Source organism: Danio aesculapii, chromosome 16 (genome assembly GCF_903798145.1).
Source record: "Danio aesculapii chromosome 16, fDanAes4.1, whole genome shotgun sequence".
NCBI classification, from domain to species: Eukaryota; Metazoa; Chordata; class Actinopteri; order Cypriniformes; family Danionidae; genus Danio; species Danio aesculapii.
The window spans coordinates 19,960,220-19,974,411 of record NC_079450.1 but is presented as its reverse complement, the minus strand read 5'-3'; the positions used below and the strand labels follow the sequence as shown (position 1 = coordinate 19,974,411).

The following is a 14,192-nucleotide window of genomic DNA, read 5'->3' as shown; positions in this document are numbered from 1 at the left end:
TAATAAGAGTTCAGATTTTATGAATCCAGTGTCACTAATGTAATGAATCTGGGATCATGTGAAGAACAGTGTGTGAAATGTCATTTTAATTGAGTTTCTTTACAGAGGCTGTGCTGCATTTTCTTTGTATCCTTGTGTGTGTATCAGAAAGAGAAGTTCACATTTAAGGTAAGAAAATTAATATATTTCTAAACATGTTCAATTGTATGACAATTAACAACACAATTATACACAACAATACAATGTTAAACAAGTATTCATATTTACAAAATTTTTTAAAAATCTTACAACGGAAGATGGGTTTTCATTAAAAAAACAAAACAAAAAAAAACAATTACAAAACAAAACAAAAACAAATTGGCACTTGCAACATTTGGCCTCAATGACAAAAGGTTAACTTACTAGACAAATCTCGTTTTCGTATTAAGCCAGAACAATTTATATCTGTAATCAGTATATCCCATCAGTCAATTCATTTATTATTAACAGTCTCACTCTATTTCTAATTATAAAAATAGAACACTTAGTAAATTAGAAACATTTAAATCCATGCACATTTTAGTTCCTAAATATGCACTACAAAAAAAAAAATCATATTTTTGTTTGTTTTTTCCATCTAGAATTAAATAGGTAAGAAAATATAAACCAGATACTAAATAAATCTTTTCTGAAAAATCTCATATTACACAAGAACACAAAATTAAGAAGGTTTTTACTTTAACATTATTTCAGAACAATGAGAGCTCTTCTACAGTATGTTCTTATGGACACAATCTCAAAGAGGACTTTTTTTTATAGAAAATATCTAATGGCCTGTTTCCACTGAGTGGTATGGTATGGTATTGGTCGGTATGCTTTTATGGCTGTTTCCACTGTCGAAAAGTACCTAAAAGCGAATCGTACCATACCTCTTTTTACTTACCCTATCCAAAGGGTACCAAAAGGCAGAGCAAGATGCGCAGCTGAACGCTATTGGTTTACAGAGATACTTCACTAGCGCGTACACAAGCCTGGAGAATGAAAACAAAGGAAGCGCCATTTTTAAAAACACAGCTGAGACATCGCACTGTAATACTATATACATATAATAATGAGCCATGGTCAAACCGAGCTCAAACAAACCTTGTTGTGTCTTGATGAACATCCACAAAGCCAAGAAAAACAAAACCTGCCATGTCCTGTTGTGGTTTTATGAGGCTGTCTAAAAGCGTGAGCAGTTTCACTTTTTTAATAGAGCTCGTGTACATGGCGAAATTTTAACAAACTTCTTGAGCTGATGATAATAACGTGCGTGTGATTATTGAAGTGTTTCTGACATCCTTTCAGAAACTGACAAACGCGAGAGTGAAGCATAAAAAAAACAAAGGAGTAAATGATTCTTTTAGCAAACTAAAACATGAACAAACTGCCATATTTAATTATCATCATCACCTTTTGGACTATTATGACCTCGGAATGATGGAATTACTTTCTAACAGAGGTTACATGTGCTGGTGAAGATTAAAGATGCAGATGAGAGGTTTGCAGTGACTGGGTTATATGTTGTGTGTTGTTTTTGAACCCACATAAGGGTTTTTCTGTAATTGATAACAGAAACTATAAAGAGCTGTATGCGTTCATATTTGTTGCATTTATTTATCTATTTATTTTATATAATTGCAGACTTTAGAGTAAGCTATTTCACACTGAAATCATTGATCTGCAGTTATAATCAAATCATTTTCATAGAAAGGTTAGTAATGAACATTTATACACAAGTATTTGTGTATAAAGCATCTGTTTGAGAAGTGCTTCTCATATGATATGTGAACGGCCCACACAGCTTTACTTTAACATTTCCTCGAGCGAGAATGACGTTGACTAAAACTTTCTGTCGTACACCACGCCCACCATAAGGGTACCATTGGTACCTTTTTGGCAGTGGAAACACAAGCCTGATAAAGGTGACCTGTACCGTACCACTCAGTGGAAACAGGCCATTAAGTACACCATAATCATCTCCATATATTGAATATTAATACTAAAAGAGGGAAGGATTCACAGTGTTTTTCTGTAACTGTCATTGTGTTCAAGAAGAGAGTCCCCCCAAACACATGTACTTGATTTCCAGATACTCATCAACGCCATATATGGATCCTTCTCTGCCCAGTCCGGACTGTTTTATTCCTCCAAAAGGGGCTTCGGTGGTGGAGATCATGCCTTCGTTGACCCCGACCATCCCCACCTCCATCTGCTCCGCCACCCGCCAGATCTGAGCCATGTCCCTGGAGTAGAAGTAACCTGGACAAAGAAAACTGATGAGAAAAGGAAAAGGCAAGTAGCTGTTCTCATTTACTTGACATGCAAGGTCAATGAGGCTGAAGGGGAATGTGATTTTTCTCGTCCTTCAAATATATAAGTATTTCTATAAAATGGAGCAATATAATTTTTAGAAATTGGCTAAATTAGTTTGGACTAGGGCTGCACAATATAGTGAAAATGTGTTATTTGGATAGTGATATATGCTATATCTCTACTGGAGCGATACTTTTAATTTAAGTGCTACTTGTGTGTTGCAGGTGTACAGTAGGTTGTTTACCCAAATTTGACCAATCAGATGTGACCTTGCTATCTTTAAACCCGCCTTCCCAGTGGGTGCTAGTCTACTATTGGCTAAAGTGGTGCAAAATGAACCTAGATCCTCAGAGCAGAGAGCTGAAAATACATACTAATAGCAGGAGAAGAGACAAGGGAGGTTTCAGTGATTTGTGTTTTAAAGTCTAAATGTTTGCACCCTGACAGTTTTGTTTTATCCCTAATTAGATCAGAAAAATATCTATTTTTTATTAATAATAGCTAATAAAAATAGCATTTGTCTAGGGCAGAGATGCCCAAACTAGGGCCAAAGTTGGCCCAAGGTAACCTTTGATTTGGCCCACCATCCCATCCAAGAAGAGAGGGAGAATGATGGGGATGATTTAGAGACTGTCATTTCAAATTTAATGTAACATTTCATTTGTTTGTTTTACTGTTAAGCTACAAAAAAGCAAACTGAAATTAAACATTTCAATTTAAATGGTGTCAATTAGTCAGATTTAGTTTAAAATGTCCATACTGTCACTTGACAGACAGAGGAGCAAATCAAGGCAAAGGCAGATTCTGCTTGACTAGTGTATTCAACATTGAATTCCACTGTGCTATATGATTGTCTGTTTTTATTGCAATAGTTATAATTTAAAAAGTTATAATGCATTAGGTAATATGATTCAAAGTAATGTTTTTGGTTTATTTTTAAATATTAGAAAATTACCCATGGCAACTTTAATATAAAATAGTTTAATATATTTATCTTTAGCCCACAGCTATCAATGATATTTGGTTTTTGGCCCTTCATACGAAAACATTTGGCCACCCCTGCTCAAGGGAAATGTTAAATCACAAGACATATCATTATTGTAATATTCAACAACAACTGCATATTTTTCTAGTATTGTGCAGCCCTAGTTTTGACAATGTGTTAAATAGAATAGCTTTAAAAGAATGATAAAGGGCCTTGTTCACCAAATCTGCAATCATGCAAAAGTACAGTGATATTGTTAGTATTATTTAATATAATACAAATATTGAAAATATTACATAAAAACGGTTATATTATTTTATTATGATATATAATACTTTTATACCCTACACAGTCTCTATAATGATTGGTTAATTTGCCTAATTGTAATGAACTATCAGCAATCTAAATCAGCGTTGCCAACTTAGCGACTAATCTAGCCACTTTACTTTTGGTGTTACTGGAGATTTTTATTGACTCTTGTGTGTCCATACTGTACTGTTCCTACTCTTCTCAACGAGCTGCGGGTGATGCCTTTGGCCCCTCCCCCGCCTCAGAGCACTCACGGGCAGCCCACAAACAGCAGTCTCTCCCATCTGCAGCCTGAGAGCAAATCATCTCTCTCCACACTGACTGCAAATGATTAAGCACCGTGAGCCTGAGGTATTTCCCTTGCACAGTGAAACCGATCTGCTTCTCTTTTATTCTAAATTTAACAGTTTAATTTGACCGTTTATTCTTTTCTTGTTCACAATCACAGCTATTTTAGTGACAGTTTCGGAAGTTGTCTGTGGCTGTTAAACAACGTGACGATGTCAATAATATGCAATTTGACGTATGACGCAATATATCAACTTTTAGCGACTTTTCGGGGAGAGCTTAGCACCTTTTCATTGAAAATAGTTGGCAACACTGATCTAAATTCTGATTTCATCTATAGTACTTGCCTTTCAATCACTTGCTAACTGTCTTAGTATGTACGATAAAAAATTAAACAGACAACAAAAACATTTTAATGTTCAACAAAAACATGTCTAACAAAACCATGATTCATTTGCACAGATGGACAAACCTGCTAAACCAACAGGAGAAGCATTGGCAATGGCAAGTGCCTCCTGTTCTGTGTTGAACCTGGCGAAAAAAACAAAAAAACAAAAAACAGTCAGCAGCTGGCAGAATCAATAAGATGAAATGTTACCCATTAATAATATTAAATCATTGTATTATAATAAACATCACGTTTTTTGTGATGTTGACCTTTAGGTCCAGGATCAGATTAGCAATGTTCATTTTTTAGCATAAGTTCCATCTCTCAACTATGCTTTAGTGCAGCTGTTGTCTTTGTCCCCCAATTCAATGTAATTCCACACAAATTCAATGTATTTTCCTGCCATTTTATCTTACATTTGGACATGTGTATAACCTATGATGCATATATTATTTTAATATTCTGAGACAAAATAAAAACTGTGTTTAAAAAAAACCTGTAATGTACAGTCTAGACTAACTAAATCTTATCACAGCATAGTGTTGCTCTTCTGATGATTTGATTTCTCTGACTTCTAAATCACTTAGGATAAAATCATCTAAACGAATATATGCGAGTTAGGGATGCTCCGATTGATCGGCCAGAGATTGGTATCGGCTGATAATCCCATTTACTGACTCGATCGGTACTTGCTGATCTGGCTGATTTCATGAACAGATCGTTAAGTGTTTGTTTGAGTTTACAAGCAGAGAAAGATGCACGTGTGGAACTGGGTTATACATAAAGCAGCTACAACACGTGAGGAGGTAAATGATAGCAGCTAAAATACATACAGATGCGGTGCGACCTCTGTTTATACAGTTTATTGGCGCAACTTGCACGAGTGATGGTGTCATTGGTCACAATCATTGTATATCCAGTGTTTTGAGCTGCTATGACGCAAGCAGATCGATCGCCCCTATCTAGTGTCTCATCAAACTGTATGACCTCTCCCAGAAGTTTCACGAGTCTTCTGCATATTCATACTGGCTCCGTGATGGTTAAAATATCCAACAAATCATGGCGACGAGAGTGAATGAGCAAGGGAACAGATCGTGAGAGGCGTGTTTAAGGGATTTTATGCAACATCCTTCATTTATTCTCTAAGAGATATCCACTTAAGTATCATGTTTAGAGGAAAAATGTGCTTTGTGTATTATACAGCTTGAAGCACCAGAATCGCTACTCAATATCGGAAGATCACCATGACAAGAAATCGGCTGCAAAAATCTTAATTGGAGCATCCTTAATATGAATGTAAAGTACAAAATTCAGTTCGACTGAACACTCTGAATGAAAACGTTTGCAAATTATTTTCGCAAAATGACATTTTCTCATACACGATACATCTGCAACTTGGGGTAGAAACATCCAAAATCTACACAATTTTAATGTGAAGTTCTATAACTTAATAAACACTCACTTGACAACTGGAATAAGAGGTCCAAAGGTCTCCTCTCTCATACAAAGCATGTCAGAGGTGACGTTGGACAGCAGCGTCGGCTCCATGAAGGAACCCTGGAGTCTCTTTCCTCCTCGAACTACGACCGCTCCATGATCCACTGCGTCTGCAACCTGCTTCTCCACCTGAAACAAACACCACCATTAAACAAAGCAGCTCAATTCCCCTGAGAGTGACAGAATATTTAATTCCTTCATCTGATCTGAAACCATTCGTGTATATATACAGTTGAAATCAGAATTATTAGCCCCCCCTTTTTTTTTCTTTTTAAAATATTTCCCCAATTATGTTGAACAGAGCAAGGAAATTTTCACAGTATGTCTGATAATATTTTTTCCTCTGGAGAAAGTCTTATTTGTTTTATTTCGGCTAGAATAAAAGCAGTTTTTATTTTTTTATGAACCATTTTAAGGTCAAAATTATTAGCCTCTTTAAGCGATATATTTTTTCAATAGTCTACAGAACAATCATTATACAATAACTTGCCTAATTACCCTAACCTGCCTAGTTAACCTAATTAACCTGGTTAAGGCTTTAAATGTCACTTTAAGCTGTATAGAAGTGTCTGAAAAAATATCTAGTTAAATATTATTTACTGTCATCATGGCGAAGATAAAATAAAACAGCTATTAGAAATGAGTTATTAAAACTATTATGTTTAGAAATGTGTTGAAAAAATCTTCTCTCCGTTAAACAGAAATTGCAGAAAAAACTAAATAGGGGGGCTAATAATTCTGATTTCAACTGTATGAAAAAAGGGATGTAAACGATAACAATGGTCCTAATATATTTCTTGTATTACATTTTTAATTTCCATAGCTCCCAAAAAAGCCCACATATTGATAAATAATTTTATGACAGCAGTTTTAGGATAAACATATGATTAAATTGCCTCATTACTGTTATGAAATAGTTTGGCAACAAGCAGGAAAGGTTCATGAATCAGTGACACTGCCACATTGAAATAGGCTATAAATGAAAAACTCCAAGAGATCAACCTGAACATATATGAAAGATGATCTTCAAATTTTAGTTTTGAGACTGCATGACCAAACCGTTTACACTAGATGCTGAATAGGTCACTCTAGATTAACACATTTGTGTTTATTGAAGAATGACGCACCATTGACATGTAACCAGTCAAGCCTATTTCACCATAAAACATAATTTATTAGAATGTGAAATTTTAAACTACTAGACAAGATTTTTATACTACAAGCAGTCATAATTTTATACTACACGCTAGACATAATGGATGTTATTTTTTATTTAAATGTATTCCAGGAGGAATTTTAAGCTATTTATTATATATCGAACTGAAAAATTGTTTGATGCATGTACATATGTAAATTGTTATTATTTTTTTGTGTCATCTCTTATTGAATTATGAAGTTTTATTATTATCATGTAATGTTTTTATCTATATTGGTCTTGCCATGAAATAGTCATAAGTTGCTGATGTAACAATAAACAAACAGAACCTCATCAGCTCCACCAAATTCCCAATATACATTTAAACCAGAATTTATCCAGGCAGCCTTAACATTTCTCGCTTTTGTCACAGTCTGGAAAAATGAAACAATAAAATGCCAGAACAATTTCAACTTCATAAAATCAGATGACTAGATCATGTCAGACCAAAAGGTACAGTGATTACAATTGTCCAAAAATAATTAACAACTGTTAAGTATTTAATTATTTATTTAAGTTTCCTAATCAGTTAATTCATTGCACTATAAATAAACAAATTAATAATAAAAAACAGCACCGATTAAAAAGTCATATAAATAGTTTCAGTTTGATCAATGATATCTATTATAAAATTCCTCCCAACCTTTTTAAACATTTCCCTTTAAATCTTTTCTAATAAAAATGTTCTCTAATATCATTTAAAAATATATATTCTATTAAAATGTTTTATCGTCCAAAAATTCGTACACAAATCACAAAAAAAAATTTCCCCTTTCAATAAATAAGCATGTGTAAGTCTTGTATGTACTGCTTGATTGTGTCTATTTTCAAAACAGTAATTATTATTTTTTTATTTACAAATGGATTCTAATTGTTGGTATGACATATCGCCCCTTTCACACAGTGATACCAGTAAATTTACAGAAAATTTCTGAAACTACTTCACTGGTAAATTCAAAAAGGACCTGTTCACACATATTCTCTTTCCGGAAAATTGATGGTAATTTTACAGAAAAGTCTGTATGTGTGAAAGGGGCTAATGTTACACAACTATCAATACTTTGCTGGTTCATCCTAAAGGAGTATAAATTAGTCTTACCCTCAATGACTGCCTGCAGTCTCCCAAGCTGCTGGATCAGTTTTGGATATAATGCATCACAGTTTACTTTTATTTTGCTATCCTCACACATTAGCAACAGTGTACTGCACCCACTAACAAAAAAAACCCAAAATCTAATATTCAATCTTGTCTGAATTATTTTAGGTTTGACTGCATGGCCTGTGTGTGTTTGTGTTGCTGTCAGTGACGTGAGTGCTTGCATCCCACAGAATCATCAGTTGCTGTATCTGTTGTTCCCAAAATGCACCTTCTCTGCGGCACGCGAGTTGATGAGTGGCCCCTGTGTGGTGCTGGGCTCTGATCCGTGGCCAAGCTTCAGCTCCACATCCATAGTCTTCGCCAGCTTCTCCACGAAAGCATCATGAATCCCAGTCTGGACCAAAAAGCGATTGGAGCACACACAGGTCTACAGAAAAGATGCATTACAGGTGAGAAATGAAGTGGAGATGTTTATGGTTAAAATTATAATTCCATATATATACAGGTATTTCAAAGAATGCCTTGTTACAGTAACCTGAGGAATACTTGAAGTTCATTATATCATACATTAAAAGGATCATTTCATCTCTCAAAAAGTTGTATATAATTACCATTTACTTGGTTCCAAACCTGTTTTTTTTTTTTTTTTCTTCTGTTGAACACTATAAGAGATATTATGAAGAATGTTGGAAACTGGTAGCGATTGACCAAAACAGGAAAAAATAAATACTATGGATTAGGGCTGGGCTGATAAATGATGATGATATCCAATCGCAATACAATTTGTCAATAACAACGATAAGCTCTGGACTTTTTTACTCTATATTGATCTAAGAGCCAATCAAACAGCAGGAATTCGCAACAATGGAAATATAGAAGTGAGTTGATATTAGAAATGCACTGAATTTTCGGCTTCCGAAAATTATCGGCCACTGAAATAGACTTTGCTTTTTAAGAACCCTCTAACTTGTGGCTTCAGTCATTGTTGGAATACTCTTTTAAATCTGGAAAAATTAACAACTGTTATCGAAATACATATGGTTATTGTTCATTATAGAAAAGAATTAATAGAGACTGCATTTTTGCCATTATCACCCATCGCTACTATGGAAGTCAATGGCTACTGATTTTCATCATTCTTCAAAATATCTTAATTTGCGTTTAAGAGGAAGAATAAGTCATCCACCGCATAAAAAAATATATAATAGTAATTGGTGGTTCATTCCACTGTGGCGATCCCTGATTAATTAGGGACTAAGCTGAAGAATAGTGAGTGACTAAGAAAGAATATTTCTAACTATTTTGTTCAAATAAAGGTTAAATAAATGATGAGAATTTAGATTGTTTTAATTTTTTAGATTTTTGCCTTACCATTTTCATAACAATTTTCTGTTTATTTAGAATTACATAGATAGCTTCTATGTAATTGTGATATAAAATTTACTACAATAACTAATTAGTTATTTAGTTATTTCAAATTATAATATAATTTATAATATAATAATGTAATTATTATGATTTAAAATGAATGTACTGTTTTACTAATATAATTACATCATATACCAGTTTTATTATTTGGTATCAAGTAAAAAACTACCACATAATTAAATATAAATTCCTTTTGGGCTTAACTGGTTAATTTAAACTATAATATAATATAATATAATATAATATAATATAATATAATATAATATAATATAATATAATATAATATAATATAATATAATATAGTTCCTCTTATAATTTAAAATGAATGTATTGTTACACTAATTTAATTATTCATCATATTATTTAGTATCAAGTAAAAAAACATTACTTTAATTAAAAATAAATTCATTTACTTTTGAATTTGGGGTGAATTATCATCAAATAAATAAATAATCTGTTACTTATTGTTTCAGCTGTTTTTTGGAATAAATTCCAAGCATAAATAACTAAGCAATGATCCAAGATTGAAACAGCCCTCACTTGTCCCGAGTTCCTGAATTTTGAGCCCATGGCTCCTGCAACGGCTTTATCTACATCAGCGCTGTCAAACACAATAAAGGGAGCGTGTCCTCCCAACTCCATGGAGACCCTTTTCACAGTTCCCGCAGCATGTCCTAATAAAACCTGCAAAAGAACATAAAATGTTTACTAAAACTATTAGCAAATTATTCATTATAACAGTAAAAAAAGTGAACAATGTTGACTGCGCACATCAGTCCATTGTCCAGAGTGGACTTTTACCTTGCCAGTGGCCGTGGAGCCGGTGAATGAGATTTTGGCTACTAGAGGGTCTGTGCAGAGTACCTCTCCCACAGCGGGCGTCTTCTCTCTTGAACAGGGCACCACGTTAAACACCCCAGCAGGAATGCCAGCCTGAACCGACAGCTGCAGAGGAAGACAACATTCATACAACATTCAGAAATTTGGGGTCAGTAAGTCAGCAACAATAATCTAATGTACTCATAATGTTTTTTTTTTAAATGTAAAAATATCTAACATAATTTTGAACAACCTTCATCTTTATAGCCACAGTGGATAAATTACATCAGATCTTAAAATGAGTTAAAGGTGAACTTGCACAATATATCGTTTCGGCAACGATATCACAATGTGCAGGTCCACAATAGCCATATCGCAAGGAGCTGCAATGTAGTTGGAACTGATATAAAGCAAATGATATAAATATTACGAACGTAAGCATTAGGTAAGCAGGTTACATTGTAACCGCGTGTCCTAACAACGCACTTCATTACGAGATACGCAGTGATAAGAAATTTGGTTGTTTGCACCAGACGAAACACTACAAAAATTTAACAACAGTAAATCAGAAGCACAGAATATGCACTTATTTACGAAATGTTAAGGTTTATAATCTAATTAATACATATTACCCTCTTTAATGTTATTAAATGTACATGCTGAATCACTTATGTGTTTAGTTCAATTTCAAACGGTTTATTTCATTTTCAAGATCTAAGGTAAACTATCTGCTTTACTTTTCAGTAGTATGACAGTAAATGTCATGTAAAATGGAATTTAAACTCAGATTATTAGCATTTAACTCTGAATAAAGCGCATGAGGTGTACCTGAGGGGATCATGGTCAAAGTTTTCTGTTGTTAACCTGTGAGAGCGGTTTCTAATAAATCAATTCGAGGTGTTGGTTAAGACAAAAATTCCTTTTAATATGGAAAATATTCCTTCCGACATCCTCGGGTGTCGTTGCTTTTATTTAGAACACGGTTTAAATCAGCCTTTAGGCTCGATGGTTACACTCGCTCCTGTTAGTCATCTGGCAACCTGCGCTATTGAGGGTTTGTTTTGACCCAAGAATGCAATCCACTGGATGTCAAACTTACAATATGCTTGCAGTACTTGCAGTATGCACCCTTAACTTTGCTTGTCATTTTTCTAAATGATATTTTATGCAGATTGATCTACAATTATGAATTCTTTACTATTCTAGCTATTCAAGTCATCTGCTGAAATTGCATTTATATCGCATTAGATATCGCAGTGAATGAAAATATTGCAATGTCAGTTTTTTTCCAATAACGTGCAGCCCTAGGTGAACTGTCCCTTCAAGTAGGCTTCAATGGGTATAGACTGACCTCAGCGAGGGCCAGAGCAGAGAGAGGCGTATCTTCAGCCGGCTTCACCACTACAGTACAGCCCACTGCAAGTGCAGCCCCAACCTTCCTGGTTATCATGGCACTGGGGAAATTCCACTGTAAAGGGGGAAAACTTCACTGAAATCTGCCAGTATTAAAGAGGTCATGACATGGGAATTCAAAGTTGCCCTTAGTCTGAAATGTTAGAGATCTTACTCTGCTAAAAAATTCCCGTAAGTCTAATGCCCAAAACATCCTCCTCATTATAAATCAAAGCATTTGTATAATCAAGCAGTAAAGGAGACTCTTAGATGACTTTGTAATAACTGTTTTTTATTTAATTAAACATTTTTTAACATTATAATTGAGCCTCAAGGAGCATATTAAAAAATGTAATCCATATCATGACACTTTTTATGTAATCTCACAGATCCTAAAGCATAAAGATGTTGTTATTAAAACAAAAAAAGCATTCTTACAGGTGTAATGATGGAAGCCACTCCCACTGGCTGCTTGAGGATCAGGATCTTGCGGTCTTTGGCTGGAGCCGAGACGATGTCTCCATACACGCGTCTGGCCTCTTCAGAAAACCACTCCAGAAAGGAGGCAGAGTACGTCATTTCTCCAAGAGACTCCTTCATGGGCTTCCCCTGCACACAAGTACAGTGTCTATTAATATCTGGATGCTTGTAAATGGACATGGGAATTGGTTGTAGGTAATCGAGCAGCGTACTTACACATTCTGCTGTGATCAACTTGGCAAGATCTTCCCTGTGTTGAATGATTAGATCAAACCATTTTCTCAACAAAATACTTCTTTCCTGCAAAGAATATGCAACTTTCAATCGTGATGAATAAATACGTTCAAATTTAAATACATTTATGATTATATTTGTTGAAATTATAATTGTGGTAAAAAATTTATAATAATAAACAGTAACATAGTATAGTTGTTAGAATATTTTATTAACATAGAATAGTAACATGGAATATTTTATAATTATATTATGCTGATTTGGTGCTCAAGAAAACATTTCTTAATGTTAAACTGTTTTATTGCTAATTTTATGCAGTAAAAAATACAAATTTAACAATAAAATACTTAAATATAATAATTATACATTATTCAAATATAATTGTATGTATTTTTAATCATGTTTTTATATTTAACAAAATATTATTGTTTATAATTATATTTTCCCTTTCAAAACTGGGAAAACGTGCTTGGCTATAAATATTCTTTGCATTAAAATTGGCTTTATAATAACGGCTAAATAATGGATGAAATAGTGGAATTTATCAGGTTGCAGATTTTTGATTTTCAGATATCCGAGTGCCATGGTCTTCTAAATGTCATGTTATATGTTAAAGCATCAGAAAATTACAATATAATACCAGATCGTTTTGACATTTTGAAAGGATACGAACCTTGATACTTTCTTGTAAACAATTATGTATCGAATGCAGTCTTGCATATTGATAACGTGTCCATAAGCAGCTTACCTTGGCCGTGTGGCTCTTCCACAGGTGAAAGGCTTTGTGCGCGGCGTTGACAGCGTCTTGAGCCTCTTTGGTACCGCAGTCCGAGACTTTGGCTATCTCCTCTCCGGTGGCTGGATCAAACACGGGGAAGGAGGAGGCCGCGGACACCCAACGCCCGTCTATGAAGCCTTCAGTCCGCAGGAGCGGCGCGGACACATCGAGGCTGTACGGCCGCTGCAGATGCACCATGCTCGGTAAGCCAGTAAACACCTGCCGGAGGACACACCGACCTCTTGAGAGACATAAACTGGCCATTATAAACAATAACACACTCCTATATCTATAAATATATAGATATGTGTGTGCAGGAGGAGCTTAGTCCAGTGAAAGAACGAGGACGGTCGCTCTTATGATGCGATTTTAAACTCGCTTGCAGCAGTTACATTCTTCTCTCGACTGTTTATGTCTGCGAGAGAAGATTCTCGGTTATTAAATCCGCTAAACGCTAACGACGCAATGCTTTGGACTGCATATGCATGCAACTCTGCGTTTCACTCACTGCAACTGCAAATCCGGATATGTCAAGACAGTAGTGTTGATTGGCGGCGTTAGCGGCGTCCGATTCATGAATGAATCACTTTTAAACCGAATCTTTTGAGTGAACTGTTTCAAGACCGGTTAGAACCATGACAGAGGGATGACGGAGAAATTTTGTCGCCATCTGCCGGTATTTTAAAAATTTACCATACGAGCTATGGGGGAAAAATAACAAACCACTTGAAATTTTAGTTTCCTTGAATGTACTGGATTTACTGAATACAATTGGAAAAATAATACTGTTCACGAGTATTGAACACTAAATTTGTCCCATATGGACACACAGTTTTTAAATTACTGAACACTTGTGTCTGAAAGTTATATTTGCACTTGTATGCTATTAAACCACTGAAATAAAATAAAGATGATGATTGTTCATATATTTATTCATTCATTTTCTTTTTTGGTATAGTCCTTTTA

The 14,192-nt window shown here is 34.6% G+C and overlaps 1 protein-coding gene across 2 annotated transcripts; it reads right to left on the bottom strand.

Annotated features, from left to right (window-relative positions):
* Positions 1-69: 69 nt before the first annotated feature.
* On the bottom strand, positions 70-13,778 carry aldh5a1 (aldehyde dehydrogenase 5 family, member A1 (succinate-semialdehyde dehydrogenase)). 2 transcript variants are annotated; one of them, XM_056475033.1, is made up of 11 exons: positions 13,735-13,778; positions 13,197-13,445; positions 12,431-12,514; positions 12,173-12,343; positions 11,694-11,810; positions 10,325-10,468; positions 10,064-10,207; positions 8,364-8,522; positions 5,767-5,930; positions 4,389-4,447; positions 70-2,280 (listed from the first exon to the last, which is right to left on the bottom strand). In XM_056475033.1, the coding sequence occupies exons 2-11, from the start codon at positions 13,422-13,424 to the stop codon at positions 2,069-2,071; spliced, it is 1,482 nt and encodes a 493-aa protein (XP_056331008.1). In that variant the 5' UTR covers positions 13,425-13,445; positions 13,735-13,778; the 3' UTR covers positions 70-2,068. The 2 variants fall into 2 exon arrangements, with proteins under 2 accessions (XP_056331008.1, XP_056331007.1); XM_056475032.1 differs by lacking the exon at positions 13,735-13,778 and having other exon boundaries at positions 13,197-13,682.
* Positions 13,779-14,192: the final 414 nt, after the last annotated feature.

Bases quoted from the DNA above. Each gene is read 5' to 3' on its own strand.
- aldh5a1 (XM_056475032.1), bottom strand. From the start codon at position 13,490: ATGGCCAGTTTATGTCTCTCAAGAGGTCGGTGTGTCCTCCGGCAGGTG. The intron at 4,448-5,766 runs GTGAGTGTTTAT...TTTTTTCGCCAG, and splicing joins CCTCTTATTCCAGTTGTCAA to GTTCAACACAGAACAGGAGG. The intron at 2,281-4,388 runs GTTTGTCCATCT...TTCTTTGTCCAG, and splicing joins TTCTCCTGTTGGTTTAGCAG to GTTACTTCTACTCCAGGGAC.